Source organism: Oreochromis niloticus, unplaced genomic scaffold (genome assembly GCF_001858045.2).
Source record: "Oreochromis niloticus isolate F11D_XX unplaced genomic scaffold, O_niloticus_UMD_NMBU tig00000678_pilon, whole genome shotgun sequence".
Taxonomy (NCBI): Eukaryota; Metazoa; Chordata; class Actinopteri; order Cichliformes; family Cichlidae; genus Oreochromis; species Oreochromis niloticus.
In genome coordinates, this window is record NW_020327211.1 from 444,932 (window position 1) to 467,136 (window position 22,205).

Below are 22,205 nucleotides of genomic sequence, written 5' to 3' on the forward strand. Positions count from 1 at the left end.
AACGTGCGCGTGCGCTCCGATGTGCGCGCACCTGGTCGTCCACCCGAATACACAAAGCCAAAAGCGCATCTAGGGAGGAAGGCAGTTCACAAAGTATCAGTTCATTCCTTATTTCCTCATTAACATTAGTGAGTAATGCACTCTTAAGGGCCTCTTCCCCCCATTTCGTCTGTTCGGCCAAGGTAGAGAAATCAATAGAAAAATCAGCCATGCTTCGTTTACCTTGTTTGAGCGCAAGCAAGCGCTGGCCGGCGGTGGCAGTTGTGGCTTTCCTGTCAAACACACCTTTAAACTTAACAAGAAAGTCAGAAAAGGTGATGTCCGGCTCCGCCTGAAGCGCAGCTTGAGCCCAGGTCAGAGCACGATCCTGGAGTAACTGAACGATATAAGCAATTTTCGCACCATCAGTAGAAAAAGCTTGCGGTTGCTGGCGAAACTGAAGGGCACATTGAGTAAGGAAACCAGCACATTTATCAATCTCTCCCGTGAAAGCTCTTGGAGTAGGAAGAAATCTGTCAAAGTGAACAGGTGAGGGAGCAGGTGGTGTGGCGCTTACTGCTGGAGCTGGCGCCTCCGGCGGAGGAGCGGCGACAGGTGGAGCGGTCGGTAGTGGTGTTAACTGGGCCACGGCCTGTGTGAGGTTTGCGAGCTCTGCTCTAAGGTGAACAAACATTTGCTCATGGCGCTCCACCATCGCGGCCAAAGTGGCGAGGGTGGGGGTCGAGACTGCCGGGTCTGCTGAATCCATTTTCTTGGCTGGATGATTCTGTCACGATCTGGTTGTAGGGACTCAAGCGCAGAGCGGTTAGATGTCTCCAAATAACAGTTTATTTATGGCACCAGTGCACAATATATACAGTGAAGGGAATCCAAAACTCCAGGGAATAACAGGGTAGCTCTCTCACACTTGCTCACGTCTTCTTGCCCACACTCACACACGTTCACACGGCAGGGAGGTCGCAGGTCCGGGGGGGGAAGGTCCTAAGCAGAAGAGAAGGGAAGTCACAAACTAATCACAAATCACGAAGCACAAGTTCACAGGAGCTGTGAGAACACTAACGTCAGTAGTACAATCATCCAGCGACGAGAGGATCTGTGTTCCAGCCTCAAATAGTGCTCCCGGTGATGACAGGTGATTGTTGTCAGGTGTGTGGGCCAAGGGCGGGAGCCCACAGTGAGCTCCGCCCAGGCAGAGAGTGAGAGAGAGAGAGAACCGAAACAGCAAATGTAGCCTTGTGGGGCCGGCCGGGCAGGAACGGAGATCATGACAGAAACAAGATTTGGATCTATCAAAGGAAGTGTCTGATTTTGTGGGTCTGGCCTCAGTCAGAAAATCTCCTGGCTCCAGGAAGTTCAGACCTGACGTCTCTACAATGAGTCATCTAGATGTAAAGGATGTTGTCTGTCTGACTATGTTCTCCTCTGTTTTCTCTTTAGAGTACCAGCTGGAGATGGTGGAGGTGACACAGGGGAAGGAGTTTGTGCTGCTGCCCTTTAAAATCAAAGAAGGCTTCACCCAGGATGTCAAAGTGGAGTGGAAACACAAAAACAAGATGGTCCATGAGTATCAGATTGGTAAAGACCAGTGTCACTTAAAGGGCCAAGATCAGAAACAGCGCACTGAGATGAAGAAAGACCCACTGAACACTAAAGACCTCAGTCTGACCCTGAAAGACCTCCACCTCACTGACAGTGGAGTCTTCACCTGCACCGTCTACAACAAGGATGGATACATGCTGCTACGGAAATCAGTGACTCTCAGTGTCAGAGGTGAGTGTTACAGCTGTTTGTCCACCATCCAAAATAGGTGTAGATTCATGAGTAACAAAAAAGAATTTAGAGACTAAAACTAAGAGTTCACGTAATAAAAGTTAAACAAAAACCAAAACAAGCAAAAACAAGAAATAACAAACCCTCCCAGGTCACAGTCCCAGAGTCAGACCGCGCATCCCGCAGTGGCGCAAAAAAGAAAAACGCCACAAAACAGTCTCAGGCGGCCCATCACAAAGGAGTTCAGGTGGCCTACCTCGGGTTCCGTGATGGCAGATGGACACTTTAGGCGGCCGACCTCGGCACTGCTCCTCCGGCGGCCTGCCCCGGGTCCAGTGGCGGCGGCGCTTCTCCTCCGGCGGCCTGCCTCGGGTCCGACGGCAACGACGCTGCTCCGGTGAGCAACAGTGAGGAGTGGCATAAGGTCTATGAAGCGCTGATCGCTGACGTGGACGCACTGGACGTGAATGGCGTGAATGGCGTGCTAGAGGTGGGCGGCGTGGAGGGCGCGCAAGACGTGGAGGTCCCACCGGCACACTGACCTCCAGTTCCGGCTGAGCAGGTCCCTCCGGACCTCCAAGCTCCTCCGGCTGCGGCGCGGGTTGCTCCTGCTCACCACGCTCCTTCCGCTCGCCGAGCTCCTCTGCTGGCAACACCGGTCCCTCCGGCTCGTTGAGGTCCTCCAGCAGCGGCGGCGCTGGCTCCTCAGCTGGTGGCTCGCAAAGCTGCTCCTGCTCCGGCTCCTCAGCTGGTGGCTTGCAGAGCTGCTCCTGCTCCGGCTCCTCAGCTGGTGGCTCGCAAAGCTACTCCTGCTCTGGCTCCTCAGCTGGTGGCTCGCAGAGCTGCTCCTGCTCCGGCTCCTCAGCTGGTGGCTCGCAGAGCTGCTCCTGCTCCGGCTCCTCAGCTGGTGGCTCGCAGAGCTGCTCCGGCTCCTCAGCTGGTGGCTCGCAGAGCTGCTCCGGCTCCTCAGCTGGTGGCTCGCTGAATGGCTCCTGCTCCGGCTCGCTGAGCGGCTCCTGCTCCGAGTCCGGCTCGCTGAGCTCCAGCTCCTGCTCTGGCTCCTCGGCTGGTGGCGCGGGCTCCTCCCCCTCGCCGAGCTCTGGCTCTGGCAGCGCGAGCTCCTCCGGCTAGCTGAGCTCCTCCGGCTCGGGCCGAGCAGGTATGGGTGGCGTTGTAGCAGGAGGCACTGCTACAGATGGTGAAGAGGTGAGCGGTGAGGAGATCGCTGAATGAGGCGACGCTAGCTGTACTGTTGGCTGGCTTAGAGCAGCGTCAGCGGCGTCACCATCCACTGTAAACGAAGAAGCAGATGGGGTGAGAAATGAAAAAGTGTCCTTATTACTCACCACAGCCGGCTCTTGAGATGTCCGGGAAGTCGGCTGCGGTGAGGAACGCCGGCGGCGCGAACATCGTTTCCGGGTAGACGTCGGGGCCGGCGTGTCAGGCTGTGCATCCACCAGCTGACTGGGCTGGTGAGCAGCCTGAGTAGGAGAGTGGAGGTGGAGGGTTGAAAGCAGGAAGTCCAGGACAACTGAATTAAGGGAGTCCACCAGCCAGGGGAATTTAAAAAGCGTCTCCTGCAGCCGCCTCTCCACGGCACGACGCAACCCCTCCGTGGGCTTCTCCCACCATAATTCACAGAGTCTGTAGACTTTGTCCATTACCTCCTTCCTGAGCCTCTCCTCAGAGACCGCTGGGTCCATGCTTGGCGGGATCATTCTGTCACGGTTCGGCATGGCAGACCGTGGGGGTATGGGGAAAAGGACCCAGGCGCGGAGCTCTGAATAACAACAGTGCGTTTATTTACAGTGTAGTAAATAACGATGTACAATTAATCCCCGTGCTCCCCAAGACTCCCGTGTGTGTCTTCCAGTGGCGTCCGTGTTCGTGCTCCCCACTGTCATAACTCTGCACACCCTGTGCGTGCTGTCCTTCCTCTCCACGCTCCTCCTGAGGGGAAAACAATGGAAGCAGCCGTTAGACACTGACCCCTGCGGGCAAACACGATCAGAACTTCCTGCACTAACACACTGACTTGGGAGTCTAACTCAATGATCCCGCGTCGGTGGGAGCTCCAAGACTCTCTTAAGTAGCTCCCCCGACGAGGCCTGATCAGGAGCAGGTGTGTGGCTTTGGGTGTGGTCAGTCCACCAGCAGGGCCACACCCACCAGGCCTGAAGGCGCCCGCAAACCGGCGCTGGCAGAAACACGTATACACACACACACACACATCCACAAACAGGAAGAAGAGGGGCAGCAACACCAAATATACATACAATAACACAAGTCTATAACTGCTCAGGGATCCTGGGTCGCTCCGACCCAGGATGGTAAATGGCCTGTATTTATATAGCGCTTTTATGGTCCCTAAGGGCCCCAAAGCGCTTTACATATACAGGCATTCACCCATTCACGCACACATTCACACACTGGTGATGGCAAGCTACGTTGTAGCCACAGCCACCCTGGGGCGCACTGACAGAGGCGAGGCTGCCGGACACTGGCGCCACCGGGCCCTCTGACCACCACCAGTAGGCAACGGGTGAAGTGTCTTGCCCAAGGACACAACGACCGAGACTGTCCGAGCCGGGGCTCGAACCGGCAACCTTCCGATTACAAGGCGAACTCGCAAAAATGAGCCACGATCCCTGACACATTTACACACAATCAAAACAAAAGTGAAAGAAGCAAACCCACTCTGGAAACTCACAGAAACTAAACTGAATTCAAAAGAAAAGGCCAACACTAAATAAAAACAATGAAAGTATCAAACTATAATAACTGTAGATGATGGAGGATCACCTTCACTGACATCTGTCTGTCTGTCTCATATTCTCCTCTCAGTTCCTGAGGTTCAGATGGTGGAAACAGTTAAAGGGGTTCAGTCTGTCCTGCTGCCATTTACAACTGATATCAAGCTTCAGGACGTCACAGCGGAGTGGAAACATGAAGACAAGAAAGTCCACGTTTATCAGGGAGACCAAAACCAGTCTTACATACAAAGTCGCACAGAAGTGAAGAACGAGCAAATAAAAAATGGAGACCTCAGTCTGACCCTGAAAGACCTCCACCTCACTGACAGTGGAGTCTACACCTGCACCGTCTACAACAAGGATGGACACATGCTGCTACAGAAATCAGTGACTCTCAGTGTCAAAGGTGAGAATAACATCTGTTTGTCCACATTACAAATCCTCAGTGAAAAAGATCCAATCAAACAGCCTGTGATGCATCATGGGAATGTGACATATGTAGAATCAGTGCAGGTTTGCTGTATGTGAGTTGAGCCGTACAGTGCAGGAGAGAGAGGGTGGCACCTGCCTCTGTTTTACAGTCCATGATTGTATAGAAGCTGTTCCAGAGTCAGCTCATGTTCACATATTTATGAAGTCTTACACTGGAAAGTCTGCTGTTGATCTCAGTAAATGAACGGGGTTTCCTCATTCCCTGTACACAGACTGGCAGATGTTGATATAAGAAGATGACGTGGTGCTCTGTAGGAAAACAGAACAAGTCCACCATCAGAGCAGACTGTTTTCTCAGTTTGATATGTAGGACTGTGTCACAGTCTAATGTTTATTAATTCCTATGAGGTGCCGTAAGGGACATTATTACTGAAACGCTCTCACACACACTACTGAAACACTCTCACACACACTACTGAAATTTTACCTCTCACACACACTACTGAAACGCTCTCACACACACTACTGAAACGCTCTCACGCATTCCACTGAAACCAGAGGCATTTCCGCTGAACAGGAAGTTGTTTCCTGACAAGGAAACTGATGGAAAAAGTGGTATATTGCAAAACACTACAAGGATGTCTACTCAACAACCTGCTAGTACAGCAGTCCCCAAACTTTTTTGCGCCACGTACCATTTATGGCCGACAATAATTTCACGGACCGGCCTTTAAGTTGTCTTGGATAAATACAATAAAATAAAACCAGTACCGCTTCCAAAAAAAGAAGATTTAAGTATAACACACAAGAGAAGACCCAAGGAAACCGTGTTAACAATATAAACGATAAAAAAAATAAATAAATAAAAAAAAAACAATAAATACCCTGAAAACAATCAATTTCAAACTCAACCCTCAACTCTTGCGACCCGGTACCAAATGAATCACAGACCGGTACTGGTCCAGGACCTGGGGGTTGGGGACGGCTGTGCTTGTAGCTTAAGTGAAGCAGCCACATTACTTAACAATATTTTAGCTTCCTTGAATCAAGGAATGGATTCAAGGTGCAAGAAGGAATTCGGCAAGTATGTCCTGTTTCCCCTAAGCTTTTTATATTGGCAACTCAGTTGTTAACACTATTAATCAAATAGTGCACAAACTGGAACACAAACTTGGAGTAATTAGGACCCTACACCACCGGGCAGAACATGTTCCCTCTAAGCCTGAAGGGAAAAAGAAGGAACACACACATGTAAAGGAAGCACTGAAAACATGTGGTTATCCTAACTGGGCGTTCATAAAGTCAGCAAAGAGGCACAGAAAAGAAGATCAGACACCAGCGAGGGAGGATAAGAAAGACAGACGCAACAACATTGTCATCCCCTATGTAGCCGGTGTATCAGAGAAACTCAGGAGAGTTTTCTCCAAACACGACATCCCAGTGTACTTCAGACCCAGCAACACACTCAGACACAAACTGGTTCACCCGAAAGACAAAACTCCAAAACACAGACTGAACAACGTGGTGTATGCGGTACAGTGCAGCGAGGAATGCCCAGACCTCTACATTGGAGAGACCAAACAGCCACTTCACAAGCGCATGGCACAACATAGAAGAGCCACCTCCACAGGACAAGACTCAGCAGTCCATCTGCATCTTAAGGATAAAGGTCACTCTTTCGAGGATGCCAATGTTCACATATTGGACAGAGAGGACAGATGGTTTGAAAGAGGAGTGAAAGAGGCCATCTATGTCCACTGTGAGCGACCATCTTTGAACAGAGGCGGTGGTTTACGACACCAACTGTCTGCCATCTATAATCCAGTTTTGACTTCCCTCCCCAGACGCCTTAACGCCCACTCACATCCTGGGCCATCTGACCTCAGGAATTCACATGACAAGGTGGGGCCAGGTTTCACAATGAGCTCACCCGAAACCCTGGCTGATTAGGTCCCACACCCGCTTTCACACCTTGGCGCATGTGATTAGAGGATCACCAGGGGGTCCTTTGTCCCTCCTTGGGGGGATACTCCCACTGGGTTTAAATCTGGGACTCTCGGCCATTTGACCTTAGAACTGAAGAAGCTTCTCGGATGAGAGGTGAAACGTCTTCAAGCAACTTAAAGAAGTCCAGACGCTTTTCTTTGCAAACTCCTTTGACTATTAATCAAAAATTCTAACGACATACAAGAAATATCAATTTTTAATAAAGACTTCAAAATAAGTCAATTCGCAGATGATACATCTATTTTTCTTTAAAGAGAAATACGTGGTCGAGAAAACTAAATTTTCTCTAAAGCTTCTCGTTTATCTCTCAGTATCAAAAAATGTGAACTTCTCCCGATTCATACAAGCTCTGACTCTTCAATAGCTTTGGTTAGAGTTGAACCTAAAGTTAAATATATAGGGCTGATAATATCTAAAAAAAAAAACAATTAGCAGAGAAGAGACTAATATTTCTAACTGTATCATGGAGATGAAGAAATCACTTAGCCAGTGGTTAATCAGAGACCTCACTATTATTGGCAGAAACATCCTATCTAAAGCTGAAGGCATCTCCAAATTGATTTATCCTTGTCACTCTCTATATATCTCCTCTAAAAACATTAATAAGGCTAACACATTTATTTTCAAATTTTTGTGGAGGAATAAAACCCATTACATTGAAACATCTCAGAAAAATATTGTCTAAACTGTTCTAAAAGAGAATATAACAAATTTTGTGAATTGGTCCCACTGCCTCTGCTTCATTTGATTAAAAATGTTATGATATACAATAAGTTCCCATCTGTGCTCCCAAATTTATTGCTAGGGCAATGTCAGCTGTTTGATAAAAATGCAATAATTTATTAGTAGTTTCTTCAAAGACCAAATATTTCATAGTTACAACAGAATGGTTACATTGCATGGTTCTAATTGAGTTATTTCATATACTGGATAAAGCATACTAAAAATGTATGAAATAGCCTATTCTACCTAAAGTTGAAGAAACACACTTAAAGTAATATACAAAATTAATCCTGTGGCAGAATTACTAAAAAAGAGATTTGGTTTTGAGGTGGATCAATGTTCTTTTTGTACTGATGAAAATGAAACCCTAGAACATCTTTTTTTCTATGCCCTATCACACAATGCATATGGTGCAACTTAAAAAAATTGGATTTCCCTAAATATTAATGATGTGCCACTATTTGAATTACATCATAATTTTTTTTATATAGATCATCATCATACTTTTGAGTAAATATCATATCCATTGTGCTAAATGGAGGAACGCTAAGCCTTCTCTCCCTGGTTTTATTAATGATTTTAAGATATTTTTTTCTTTGCTGAAAAAGACAAAAAGCACATATGCCAAAAATAATTAACCAGGATAATGCCCGTCTGCTATTCTAAATTTTGACTTATGCTGAGGCTTATATATTGTTAAGTAATGCAGCTGCTTCACTTAGGCTACTAGCAGGTTGCTGAGTAGACATCTGTGTAGTGGTTTGTTTGAAATCTACCACTTTTTCCTTCAGTTTCCTTGTCAAGAAACAACTTCCTGTTCAAATGAAACGCCTTCTTGTTTAACTGAAATACCTTCCTGTTCAACTGAAACGCCTTGGTGTGTGTGAGAGCATTTCAGTAATAATGTCCCTTACGGCACCTCATAGATTCCAATATATTTTAAATTGATAGCTCTTTGTGCTCTTTCAGTTTGAGCTTGTTTTCTATTTAATGTTGAAGTTATGGCACAAATAACCAGAGAGCTCTAAATGAAGAGAGGATTTGAATCTTTGTTAGGCTGTTTTAGAGGAAAGTCAAATAGGGGAACATATAACGTCTACAAGAAAATTGAAAACCATAACTAGCGGAACATGGAACTTGGAAATACACTGGGCTGAAAGAAATAGAAGAAATACAGCAGAAGTACATGAAGAAAATTCACTGAGAAGTAGAGTTGATGTTTTGACCAGGACTGACAGAAATCAGCACTATATATACACACTGTGAGATTATTCTGTTATCATATGTTACCTTATATCTGTAATCAAAGTAGTTGAATTATGATACTGCTGTAGATAATATTATACCCTTTAATATAGAGTGTGTGATCAGTATGTAGTTTTAGTTTGCATTATACTTCTGACTTAAAAGAGTGTGAAAATCATTAGATCTATTTGATTGACCTGTATTACTCGACACTGTTGAATGTGTTACACTGTTTCTTGACATTTCATACTGCTGAATCATGAAGAGAATATTGTGTGCAGGAGACCTTGTGTCTAGAATAGAAGAGACAGACCACATTCCATACCCCCACCTTTACAGAGAGCAGAAAAACAAGGAGCCGAGGTCATAACTTAGGCGCCGTGTGAGAGAAAGAATGTGAATGTTTAGGCTTTTACGACTAGGTGGGGGCTACTAGAGGCTATAAGAAGCTGAGTAACCCGTCACCATTTTGAGACTTGCTGTGACCCTCTGCAGGCAGGTCTCCCCATCATGATGGTTCTTATGCTCTTAAGTGTTGAATTATATGGAAATAAATGATTGTTGATTGAGCATTTATACACCGAGTATTGTCCTTCCTTCAGCCCAAAGATTAAAAGAACTGAGATTTTAACAACACAGAGAAGGGTAATCAGGGGAGTAGAGACAGTTGGGAAAATGAGACACAGATGTAAAAGAACAGATAATAAGATGAGGGAAGTAAAACTCACAGTAAAGAGCAAGGGATGAATAACTATCCAATAAAGCAGGAAGTGAGAAGTGATAACTAAACATGGAAATGCAGACACACAAAAAATGGAACAAGAAACACTGAGAGAAAAACTAAACTCTAATACAACCCAGAACTAAGAAGTAGACTAAAAACACTTAAGAAAAGTACTATTATAAAACATAAACACTAAAAACACACAAATGAAGAACCAAACAGAATATTTAAATAAAAACTTTACAAATGACATGACTGCTAAAAGACTTAAAAACCCTAGGTCAAACAGCTCAAGGCCATGACAAAGATAGACTAACAATCACAAAATTAGGGAAGCATTTCCAACTAATGAAGAAGCCAAAATTTTTACTGGCTCATGTAATGAGAGAGAAGAGTCTGATGGTGCACAACATTGTGGGCATGAGGACTTTGAAGATCCATCTTCTAGTAGCTCATCGGTCCCCAAATCTTATACTGAGTCCTTTAACCGGTACAAGATTTGGATCTATCAAAGGAAGTGTCTGATTTTGTGGGTCTGGCCTCAGTCAGAAAATCTCCTGGCTCCAGGAAGTTCAGACCTGACGTCTCTACAATGAGTCATCTAGATGTAAAGGATGTTGTCTGTCTGACTATGTTCTCCTCTGTTTTCTCTTTAGAGTACCAGCTGGAGATGGTGGAGGTGACACAGGGGAAGGAGTTTGTCCTGCTGCCCTTTAAAATCAAAGAAGGCTTCACCCAGGATGTCAAAGTGGAGTGGAAACACAAAAACAAGATGGTCCATGAGTATCAGATTGGTAAAGACCAGTGTCACTTAAAGGGCCAAGATCAGAAACAGCGCACTGAGATGAAGAAAGACCCACTGAACACTAAAGACCTCAGTCTGACCCTGAAAGACCTCCACCTCACTGACAGTGGAGTCTACACCTGCACCGTCTACAACAAGGATGGACACATGCTGCTACGGAAATCAGTGACTCTCAGTGTCAGAGGTGAGTGTTACAGCTGTTTGTCCACCGTCCAAAATAGGTATAGATTTATAAGTAACAAAAAAGAATTTAGAGACTAAAACTAAGAGTTCACGTAATAAAAGTTAAACAAAAACTAAACATTTACACACAATCAAAACAAAAGTGAAAGGAGCAAACCCACTCTGGAAACTGACAGAAACTAAACTGAATTCAAAAGAAAAGGCCAACACTAAATAAAAACAATGAAAGTATCAAACTATAATAACTGTAGATGATGGAGGATCACCTTCACTGACATCTGTCTGTCTGTCTCATATTCTCCTCTCAGTTCCTGAGGTTCAGATGGTGGAAACAGTTAAAGGGGTTCAGTCTGTCCTGCTGCCATTTACAACTGATATCAAGCTTCAGGACGTCACAGTGGAGTGGAAACATGAAGACAAGAAAGTTCCACAAGGACGAGCAGAGATGAAGAAAGACCCACTGAGAACTGGAGACTTCAGTCTGACTCTGAAAGACCTCCACCTCACTGACAGTGGAGTCTACACCTGCACCGTCTACAACAAGGATGGACACATGCTGCTACAGAAATCAGTGACTCTCAGTGTCAAAGGTGAGAGTAACATCTGTTTGTCCACATTACAAATCCCCAGTGAAAAAGATCCAATCAAACAGCCTGTGATGCATCATGGGAATGTGACATATGTAGAATCAGTGCAGGTTTGCTGTATGTGAGTTGAGCCGTACAGTGCAGGAGAGAGAGGGTGGCACCTGCCTCTGTTTTACAGTCCATGATTGTATAGAAGCTGTTCCAGAGTCAGCTCATGTTCACATATTTATGAAGTCTTACACTGGAAAGTCTGCTGTTGATCTCAGTAAATGAACGGGGTTTCCTCATTCCCTGTACACAGACTGGCAGATGTTGATATAAGAAGATGACGTGGTGCTCTGTAGGAAAACAGAACAAGTCCACCATCAAAGCAGACTGTTTTCTCAGTTTGATATGTAGGACTGTGTCACAGTCTAATGTTTATTAATTCCAGCATATTTTAAATTAAATTAACAGCATTTTGTGTTCTTTCAGTTTGAGCTTGTTTTATATTCATATACTTTCATATATTACTATACCTTTCTTCTGAGTAATGTTCTCTTACCAGAGGTGGGAAGTAACAAAGGACAAATACTTCTTTACTGTAGTTAAGTACAATTTTCAGGTATCTGTACTTTAGTTGAGCATTTTCTTTTTTGACTACTTTTTACATTTACTCCCTACATATATAAAAAATTATCTGTACTTTCTACTTGTATTTTCAAAACACCCTCGTTACTTTTGCTTTAATGCTTTTGGGTCGAGTTATTATTTCACATCACTTCAAGCCTCCAAACATCAAATCGATCTGAGCCTAAAAAGAAACACATGAAGGGAAATGCTGTTCATTTATTAATCACCAGGAGATTTTGCATAAAAAGAAGATATTAAATCAAGGGTTATAAGTAGGCAGGTGTTTTGTTTTTTTGGTTTATGCGACAGTAACTGAACTCACAGTGTGTTGCAGCTAAAGGTTCAACTGCTCATTTCACACACAGAGAGAAAAGAAAGAGAGCTACCTTCACTCAGAGATGGAGAAAGATAAGAAATACAGGACAGGAGAGGAAGAAGGGAGCTTAGATTTAAAGGGAAGGACTGCTCAATTAAAGCTCACATGTTAGTTTGCTGTACTGTGATGGATTAAAAAGTCCCTCCACCTATTGAATGATGTACCAAACAAGCCTACATCATTACATAAATATTCTGTTTTTTTCTACTGTGTGAAAAACCTTTGTCATCATTACAGGTTAGAGCCAAAGAACTGGACCTCAGGTTCAAAGGTCGCTGAGTAAGAACAGTTTATGTTTGGTGGATGGATCTAACCAGTCAGTATTAAAGTCTCCTCTGGTCCATCTGTCAGCTCTGTACAGTAAAATGTTTGGTCGTGTGATTTTAAGGGTTTAATTTTAGTGTTCAGAGAGTTTCAGAGTGTAGTGATTTCTGTTTGGAGGTCAAACTGTGTTCTGAGTGAAGCAGTTGGACATTTATGAAACATCCTGATGAGATGCTGAACCACCTCAGCCGTCCCCTTACAGCCTCTCTGAGCTGCTGAAACCTTCTCTGCTCATTAAGATTTAAAAATATGAAACAGATGGATGAAGCTTCAGAGTCACTTTGATCTTTCTCACATTTTAAACTGTAAATGTCCCCAGAACGAGCTGGAGGTCATCTCTCAATGAAGCAAACAAAACCACATCATCTGCAACAAGACACGAGATCCTGACACCACCAAACCCAACACCCTCCACCCCTCACTGCACCTAGAAACTCTATCCATAAAAGTGATGATTACAGTCAGTCACAAAGTCAAACAGCAGCAAGGAAGCAGTCTGACTGATAACCAGCAGAAAGCTGCACAGCTGTTTGTGCAGCCTCACACATCAACACACAAGCAGTTCAGCTCCAAGTCAGAGAAACACTGAAAACAGGAGTGAAGAGCTGCTGGTTACACAGCAGAGGACATGATGGAGGATCAACCTCACTGATGTCTGTCTGTGTTCATGTTATGCTGTCAGTTCTGCAGGTGGAGATGGTGGAGGTGACCCAGGGGGAAAAGTCTGTCCTTCTGCCCTTCAGAATCAAAGACGACCTGCCTGTGGATGTAACTCTGATGTGGAGACGTGAAAATGTGACGGTCCACACGTATCAGAGAGGCCAGAGTCAGTCTCACATACAAGGGCGCACTGAGATGAACAAAGACCCACTGACAACTAAAGACCTCAGTCTGACCCTGAAAGACCTCCACCTCACTGACAGTGGAGTCTACACCTGCACCGTCTACAACAAGGATGGACACATGCTGCTACAGAAATCAGTGACTCTCAGTGTCAGAGGTGAGAGTAACAGCTGTTTGCAGAAAGTGTTTAGTGTGTCCACTGACACTGTGAATCCTCACAGAAAAGCAGTTCAGCTCCAAGTTAAATATTTTATCCAATTAGATAATGTTATGTTAATGAATAAGATCCAATCAACCAGCCTGTGATGCATCATGGGAATGTGACATATGTAGAATCATTGAAGGTTTGCTGTAAGAGCTGTTTGTCCAGAATAACTGATTACAAAGTCCTGGTGATCGTGGCTCAAGAGTTGGGAGTTTGTCTTGTAACCGGAAGGTTGCCGGTTCGCGCCCCAGCTGGGACAGTCTTTGTCGTTGTGTCCTTGGGCAAGACACTTCACCCGTTGCCTGCTGGTACAGACCGTTTACAAACAGCAGTGAAGAGCTGCTCGTTACACGACAGAGAAGATGATGGAGGATCACACTCACTGACGTCTGTCTGATGATCACTGCTTTTCCAACACAACTGCAGCTGGCAGCTCTGATCATTGTCACTGATTGGTTTCCAGTATTTTAGAAAACATGTTCAGAGTCATGTGATGTGTTCAAGTGTCTGATGTGGAAATAATTTCATCATTGAGACTCTGTGTGTCTGCTCCACAGGAGACAATAAAACTACCACAACTCAGGCTGCCAAAAATCAACATACAAAGAAATCCACAGGTCAGTGATAGAGCTTCTTCCTCTGAGTCATGTCCTCTTCCTGTCTCCTTCCTCTCAGTAATGTCCTCTTCCTCCCTCCTTCATCTGAATCAAGTCGTCTTTCGTCCACCTTTCTCTTTGTAATCACCTCTTCATCTTTCTTTCATCTCAGTTGTGTCCTCTTCCTCCCTCCATCCTCTGAGTCATGTACTCTTCCTCTCTCCTTCTCCTTTTTCCTCTTGTTCTTCATCTGTTGTTACATTTGGCTCCAGTAACACTGTGAGGAACATTGGAGTCATGTTTGACCATATGTAGGACTGCTGTCTTCCATTTGCTCAATATCTCTAAAATTAGGAATATGCTTTCTCAGAGTGACTGTTGTTCATCTGATGATCGCTGCTTTGAAAACACGACTGGATCAAACTCTGATTCCTAAAGTTTTTCACAGCTTTCTTTAAAAGCTGTTTCCTGTTGTTTGTTTGGGGAAAATGCAGTTTGTGTCACTGATGTCATGGCTCTGAGTTGCAGTAACACACGTTTACCACTAGGACAGAATCACTGCACAGCTCTGCCATGTTCATGAAGCCTGGCAGCTCTGATCACTGTCACTGATTGGTTCCTGCAGTCCTGATGATCAATATTTACAGTATTTTAGAAAAATGTGTTCAGAGTCACATGATGTGTTCAAGTGTCTGATGTAGAAATAATTTCATCAGGACTCACTCTGTTTGTCTGCTCCTCAGGAGAAAAAACAAGCTTCCACATCTGAAGCTGCCAAAGTTCAACATACAAAGAAATCCACAGGTCAGTGATGGAGCTCCTTGCTCTGAGTAATGTCCTCTTCCTCTGTCCTTCCTCTTGTTCTCTTCCTCTCTCCTTCCTCTGAGTAATGTACTTGTAACATGGACCCAACACACAGACAATGTGCTCACAGTTCAGCTTCCCAACGTTTTTATGCACAGCTACAGTCTCTGCTCAGAGCTGGCACTCCTCTTGCTTCACTATAAAAAGAAGAGACTGTGAGAAGTCTAAATGCCACCACCTGTGGCCTTACCTGCCTCCCCGGCACCACCCACCGAATAGCCAGGCACTCCTTTTCTACAGTGTTATACCTTCTCTCACGCTACATATGTGAGAGAAAGGCTAATATAGAGCACTGGCTGGTGGACCCTCTTTTACCTGCTGGGACAAAACGGCCCCCAGCCCTCGAAGTGTCAGTCTGCAGGACAAATGGGAGTGAAAAGTTAGGAGTGGGGAGCAGTGGTTCCCCACAGAGAGCTTTCTTCACCTGCAAAAATGATGCCTTGAATGGCATGACCCACTCTCCACACAGTACACACATCCCCATGTAATGCCCCAACAGACTACTAAACCCCGGCCAATTCCTGCCCCAAAATTGGGGGATGCAAAAGTCGCAGGCTAACTGCGGCCTTAATTCTATGCATTTTGTCCCTTCCCTTCTCCTTTGTCCTTCCTCTGAGTCATGTATTCTTCCTCTCTTCTTCCTCTTGTCTTCCTCTTGTCTTCTTCCTCCATCCTTCCTCTGAGTCATGTCCTCTTCCTCCCTCGTTCTCTCTGTTCATCTTGTTCTTCACCTGTTGTTAAAGTTGGTGTGAAATGTTCAGTGTGGAGGTGACTGACATGATGTGAATATTACAGTGACATAACAAATCCAAACATTCCTTAAAGGATGATGGAAATAAAACCAGACCTGATTTAAATGTGTCAGATCTTCAGGGTGGCCTCCTTGTGCACCTCTGGACCTCCTCCAGTACTGCTGGACTGATTTACTGTTTCTTATAGATTTTTTCTCACTGAAACTGGGAAAAAGTATTTAAAAATGCCATCTCGTCAGGTTGTCTGGCAAAAGTCATGTTTTTAGTGTAATAAAGTTTACAATTTCCCTTTTTAAACTGAAATCTGCTGTTCTATATTTGAGTCAGAAAACCATATCCAATAATGATTTCTTACATTAATTCAAGTATTTCTAAGATAGAGACTCAAGAGACATAAAAATAGAAAGTGTAAGGATGATCAGATGAGCAGTGATCATGTCCCAACAGGTTTATTTTGTTCATAGCAGAAGTTGAGGAATCGCAGAACAGTGATACATAGTTAATTGTAGTAAACTCCTCATGTTTTGCAAAAACACTGTACATGATGGAGAGAAATGGACATAACCTTTGGATTCAGCACCCTAAAAAAACATTAAATTTGCCAAAAATCTCCCATGCAGCTGATTTTTCACTTCTCTTTGTGAAACTGGACCATGTGATGTTACATGTGTGTCAATATGAGACCAGACTGGATCCATCTGATGCTTAGTCTCTGACTCTCCTCTGTCTGCTCCTACAGGACGTCTGACGAGTTCCACAGAAAGGAAAAAATAAAAACCCAAATTCCTCTGGTGGTAAAACATGATGAAGAGGAGCTGGTGGATGAAGAGCAGATGACGAGCAGATGAAGAGCAGACCCTCTGCTTTTTGTGGTTCATACAGTTTAAAGAAGCTTTGATCTTCCTCTGTCAACAGCTGTTACATAATTTATTAGGGATCAGAATCAGAAAAGGGTTTTATTGCCAAACGTTGAGCAGATTTACAACATTAGAAAATTTCTGTGGTACTTAGTGCGAAACATACTGGAAGACAACACTTTAATCAAAAATTAGTGTCCAAGGTGTCTCTATTGTTGGGGCTGGTGGAGGTATGAAGGCTGCTTGATGGCTCATAAAAACGGCAGTAAAAGTCGTTGACGGTGTTGGCCAAGAAGAAGTTGTCAGTGGAGAGGGGGTTTCAGACTTGTAGTCAGTCTTTAGTTTTTTGACATTTAAGTTTTTTATTGATTTTGCAACATATACTTAAACCTGTATAAGAGGGAGAAAAAAACAAAACAAAACAAAAACAAGCAAACAAACAAACAAAAAAAGAAATGCCCACAAAAAAAAAAGAAAAAAAAAACCCTGCTGGTGTGCACCCCTGCCCTTACAAGTCTAAAAGAAAGAAAAGAGTAAATAACAATGGATTCCAACAGAAGAAACGCAGAAGTAGGCAAATAAAATTGACGGTTAAGTAACATTTGGACCGATGGTCACAGTTCAAATAGCTCCAAAAGTAGTCCCAATGTTCATCTTTGACTTCTGTATCATTTTTAAGTTTACTCAGCATGGACTCATAGGAAGCAGTCTCTGCCATTGCTCTGATCCAGTCTTTTAGCTCAGGACGTGCTGTAGTCTTCCAGTGCCTAAGGATAATCCTCGATGCAGTTACCAGTCCAACCATAACAACCATAAAAATATTATTATGAATTCTTGGAATATGAGAACGGTCTCTTAACAAGCACAATTCAGGAGTTAAGGGCACTTCTAGTCCTGACCAACCTTTTAAGAGTGTGACGACTTGCTTCCAAAAAGGAGCTATAAGGGAACATTCCCAAAAACAATGTAGGAAAGTCCCCGCCTCAATTTTACATTTCCAACAGAGATAGTCAGGCATAAGCTTCATACGATGTAATCTTGTTGGAGTATGATAATATCTATGCAGAATTTTATATTGTATGCATTTGCTCCTGGCCTCCTTAACATAAATCCCATTTTCTGCCAAAATGCCCATCCATTTTTCATTTGAAATTGGTGCATTTAAATCTTTCTGCCACAAAGTTTTAATATTCGAACATTCCCCACTTCTATTATCGTCAGTGTTGGGTAAGTTACTTTAAAAAAGTAATTAATTACTATTACTAATTACTTAATCAATATTGTATTTAAAATACTTATCTAATTACTGTGTCTGAAAAGTAACTTAATTACTCAATAAGTAATTTAACTAAATACTTATTAAAATCCCCATAAACCTTGAGTGGACAAACAATAGAAATTAAACTCTTTAAATAATAAATAATTTTTAAAAAAAATACGAGTCAACATGAAATAGTTTAGCCTTTTTGCTTCCTGAATCATCTTTATTACATTCTATAAAAAAAAACATTCTTTAATAATTACAGTTTTTAGTAAGGAATGTAACTTTCTTTAGCTAAGAAACACAATTCCAGAATAACAAATATATTTTTCTGCAACATATCTGAATAACAAAAAAGCTTAACTTAAGAAATGTTAAACATGACATATTTCACGCAGTAAACATTAGAATTTTTACATTTTCAAAGCAGTGAGTAACATATTCATACATAATGTAATCATGTCATGTGATTCAACAAAGTGAAGTTAACTCTGAACTTTGGTTAACAAACAGAATTCCTCTGAAACTTGCTCAAACCAATGAGCACCATATTTCCTGCATGCTGTATGCACTCATGTTTTCCAAAACATTTTTGGAAAACATAGCTGTGTTGTTTTTGTAAAAGTTGTTGTATCTCATTAATGTAAGTCTCTCAAAGCGTTCACTTGACAGTCTGTTCCTTCTGGGTGTAAGCACAAGATTGCCGAGGCTAAAAAGCCTTTCGACTGGTGCGCTTGATGGTGTGGCTGTGTTGTGCCTCAGTGAAATGGCCTTAATCCTGGGAAACTGGCTAAGAACACCCAGCTCAGACCCAGCAGATTTCAAATATTCCATCACATCTGTTTCAGCAGAGTAGGTACAGTCGTCCTCCTCAAATGAAAAAAAGTCATCAGTGGAGTTAGCAGGGTTCTTGTGATCTTGAGCAGGTTGTTGGTCTTCAAGAGACAACCCACGGCACTCTGTAGTAAGCATTGCCCTAACCATGTCTTTTTTCTCTTCTTCTCTGATCCAGCGTAACTTAAATTTAGGCAAAGTGACTGCAGCCAGGAGAGCTTCTTTATTGTCCATCATTGAGGAAAAGCGCACCTTGATCGCCTATGAGAAAAAAATACATCAGACACTTCACATAAGAGCATGATAGATAAAACAAAAATTTATTTTAGGGTAAGGCTATATATAGATTACCTTAACAATGATATCAGGGAGGGATGCTGTCAGCTTAAACTCGTCCTGCAGTGCCAGCGTCCTGGACATTAGAATCTCCAGAGTTGGAAGAAGCATTCCAAAATAGCAGTTCTCTTCTCCTTGCAATATGTCTAGTGCAACAGTGAGTGGCTTCAACACGATACAATATTCCTTTAGGAAGAGATACTCCCGATCAGTGAAGCATTTGATTCCAAACTGAGTGCAGACAGTATTTAATTCAGCAAGGGGAATGTCAGTGATCCTGGACAGAGCGTCGTGAAACGAATTCCATTGTGTTGAAACAGGTACTATGAGTTTTTTCTTGAAAAAATTATCTACCAACTCTGAAGCAACAGAAGAACGGTTTGCTTTTGTCCACATTGCAGAACACTTTGAAGTTGCACTTCTGTAGATGAATTTGGCAGGAGTTGCCGCGGTGTTATCCATGGATGATGAAGATGGCTCACTCAGAAGGCTTTGTCTGTGCTGCCGTGTCAGGTGCTTCAGCAGATTACTCGTGCTATTGACAGCGGCCGATAATTTTTTCTCCCCAGGACATAGCTTACATATTACCGTAATGTTCTTGTCTGCTTGTTTTAGAAAAGTGAAGTGACGGGAATATTTCCATTTCATAAAGCAGCCACTCGCTTCAGCCGAGTCCGACATCTTCCGCTGTAGAATACGACTATGCAGCAAACTGGCGCGAAATGACGTGCAGCTGCACTACAGCGATGTTAAAGCGGCAGAGTTTATTTTTACCTTTAGAAGATAAATTATTGAAATTAAATAATGATTTTCAGCGAGTTTAGTTATTTTACAATGTAACGCAAGTACATTGTAAGTAACTGTATTTAAAATACCTAAAAATGAACAGTATTTAGTTACTCTACTTTTTCAGTGGAAAAGTAATTTAAATACAGTAACGCGTTACTTAGTAACGCGTTACACCCAACACTGGTTTTCGGACCCTTCCCCTTCCCCTCGGACCCTGGAGCCCCACACCCCTCTCCCAAACACTTTGTGTATATTATCACCTTGTGAAATCACTGTAAATAAACGCACTGTCAGCTTTTGCAAAGGTCTCCTGGTCTGCGCCTGAGTCCGCTTACAAAACCCTGTCAGGAGAGCATTACAGTGCGTTGTTAAACTGTATAAAAAGTGAATCATATGAGGACAATTCTGACATGAGTAATGACACAATAAGTGTAAGGACACATGAAGTATATTGTCATGGTGCTGGGTCGTTGACCCAGTGTTTTGTGTTGTATGATTATTTTCCTCTGTTCTAGTTATTCTGATTTTGGTATTCTGTGTCCTCCCCTTGTGCCCTGTTCGTGTTCTGGATTTCCTGTTTTATTCTGAAGGTCTGTGTCTGTTGTCATTGTGTTCAGCTTGTATCCTCAGGTCGTCTTGTGTATTAGAATCAGCTGTGCTCCCACCTGTATGTCATTACCCGGTCTCCTTGTTTGTGTGTGTATATATAGTGGGTGTCGGTCTGTGCTTGTTGTCGGCTCGTCTGTGTTCCATGGTGTTTCGTTCCTCTCTCTGCGTCTCTCTGCCCTGCACCCTATTTCGTATGTTCTCAGGTTTGTTATTTAGTTTTCCCAGTTTAGGTTCATTTGTCATTCCTCACTGCCTGTTCTGTAACTCCGTCACTCGGAAATAAACGTCACTTGCATCATCAATCTACTGCCTGCATTTTGGGTCCTCTTTCCCTCCAACACCACACGGCTCGCCTCGGCAGCTGTGACATATATGAATTCATTCATAGTTATCTGATAATAAAGCTTCTGGGTTGGGTCACATCACTGCAGAACATTTAAAACAGTTTAAGTTTAAGGCTAGTTCCTCTTCTAGCACTCTGCTTCACAGGGTTTATGATTCATGGAAGACTACCAGACTCAATGCTGTGTATTTTACTGGTACCAGTTATGAAGGACAAAGCTGAAAAAGTGAGCTGTTTGGATAATAAGAAGAAACAGAAAAGAAAGGAATTAAAAGGGAATAAAAAAAACTCTCATGGCAGCCCAAGGTGTATGTGATGCTCGTTCTGTGTATACTGTTGGAGCCCACTGCACTGCATGTGGGGAGTAGGGGTAACAATGTGAACTTCATCCTGGCTGATATGGCTGAGGGCACTGAAGTTATCTTGGGGCACCCTTTCCTGCCCCAATCGTGTGCCTGCTTAGATTATGGCCAAGTGATAACCCTGTTTGATGAAAAGATACCGTGCTTTGGCTTGTGCCCTCAACCCGAGGTGCTTGTTGTCTGGGTCGCACGCACTACAGTTTTGGAACCAGGCTGCGAGTATGTGGTCCCTCGGGTTTTCCAGCTTCCACTGATAGGCCCCACGAAGCCCCATGAAGGGTTTTGTGGAGAAGCACCAAGTGCTGGTGGCTCACGTAGTTGTGCAGCCTTGCAAACCCTCTAGCATCCCGATCAGAGTCTTTAACCCTGGGGCTGCAGCTGTTACCTTAGAGTGGGGTGCCGTGGCTGGGGTTCTTCAGCCTGTGCAAGTCCTAGAGGGGTTGGCGAATTACCCACCAAGGGTCTTGGCAGCCCTCAAGCTTGATAGCACTGCCCCTGCTTTTGTGCCAAGCCATTTGCAGGCCCTGTATGCTGAGAGCAGCCCCGGTTTGACACACGTTGCCCGTTGGGGACTAGCAGGCCTGCTGGGGTCCTATGGTGATGTCTTCTCACTGGCCCAAATGACCTTGGTTGCACCAGTGTCGTCCAGCATGACATCTTGACCATGTCAGTGCCACCAGTTAAGCACCCGCCATGCGGGATGGCAGGAGACAAACAAATAGCGGCTGACCAGCATGTACAGCAGAGCCTGCGACTGGGCTAACTCAGCCTAGCAATAGCTGCTGGGCCGCTCCAATTGTGATAGTGAAAAAGAAAGATCAGAGTCTCAGACTTTGTGTGGACTATAGACCACTAAATGAACGCACTCTTAAAGACGCCATACATCCAGGATACCCTTGACACGCTTTCCACTGCCAACTACTTCAGTACACTAGACCTGACATCAGGATACTGGCAGGTAGAGATAACCCAGAGAGCCCGGAAAGCACCTGCATTTTGTACCTGTAAGGGAT

At 43.9% G+C, this 22,205-nt stretch overlaps 2 protein-coding genes across 3 annotated transcripts in view; one reads left to right on the top strand and one right to left on the bottom strand.

The window, feature by feature from the left end:
* LOC109199627 (muscle M-line assembly protein unc-89) overlaps window positions 1-17,067 on the top strand; it is a 39,829-nt gene extending 22,762 nt beyond the window's left edge. The window contains exons 6-13 of one of the 2 annotated variants that reach the window (XM_025904263.1): window positions 1,438-1,770; window positions 4,615-4,929; window positions 10,311-10,643; window positions 10,951-11,232; window positions 13,224-13,541; window positions 14,147-14,206; window positions 14,929-14,989; window positions 16,554-17,067. In XM_025904263.1, the coding sequence (XP_025760048.1) occupies window positions 1,438-1,770; window positions 4,615-4,929; window positions 10,311-10,643; window positions 10,951-11,232; window positions 13,224-13,541; window positions 14,147-14,206; window positions 14,929-14,954 (1,667 nt within the window). In that variant the 3' untranslated portion in view covers window positions 14,955-14,989; window positions 16,554-17,067. Of the gene's footprint in view, window positions 1-1,437; window positions 1,771-4,614; window positions 4,930-10,310; window positions 10,644-10,950; window positions 11,233-13,223; window positions 13,542-14,146; window positions 14,207-14,928; window positions 14,990-16,540 lie in introns of both variants that reach the window. The other variant, XM_025904262.1, reaches the window with a different exon arrangement.
* Window positions 17,068-17,919: 852 nt separating this feature from the next.
* On the bottom strand, window positions 17,920-20,073 carry LOC109199633 (uncharacterized). The gene is made up of 2 exons (XM_025904264.1): window positions 19,105-20,073; window positions 17,920-19,014 (listed from the first exon to the last, which is right to left on the bottom strand). The coding sequence occupies exons 1-2, from the start codon at window positions 19,768-19,770 to the stop codon at window positions 18,451-18,453; spliced, it is 1,230 nt and encodes a 409-aa protein (XP_025760049.1). The 5' UTR covers window positions 19,771-20,073; the 3' UTR covers window positions 17,920-18,450.
* Between the last annotated feature and the right edge of the window lie 2,132 nt (window positions 20,074-22,205).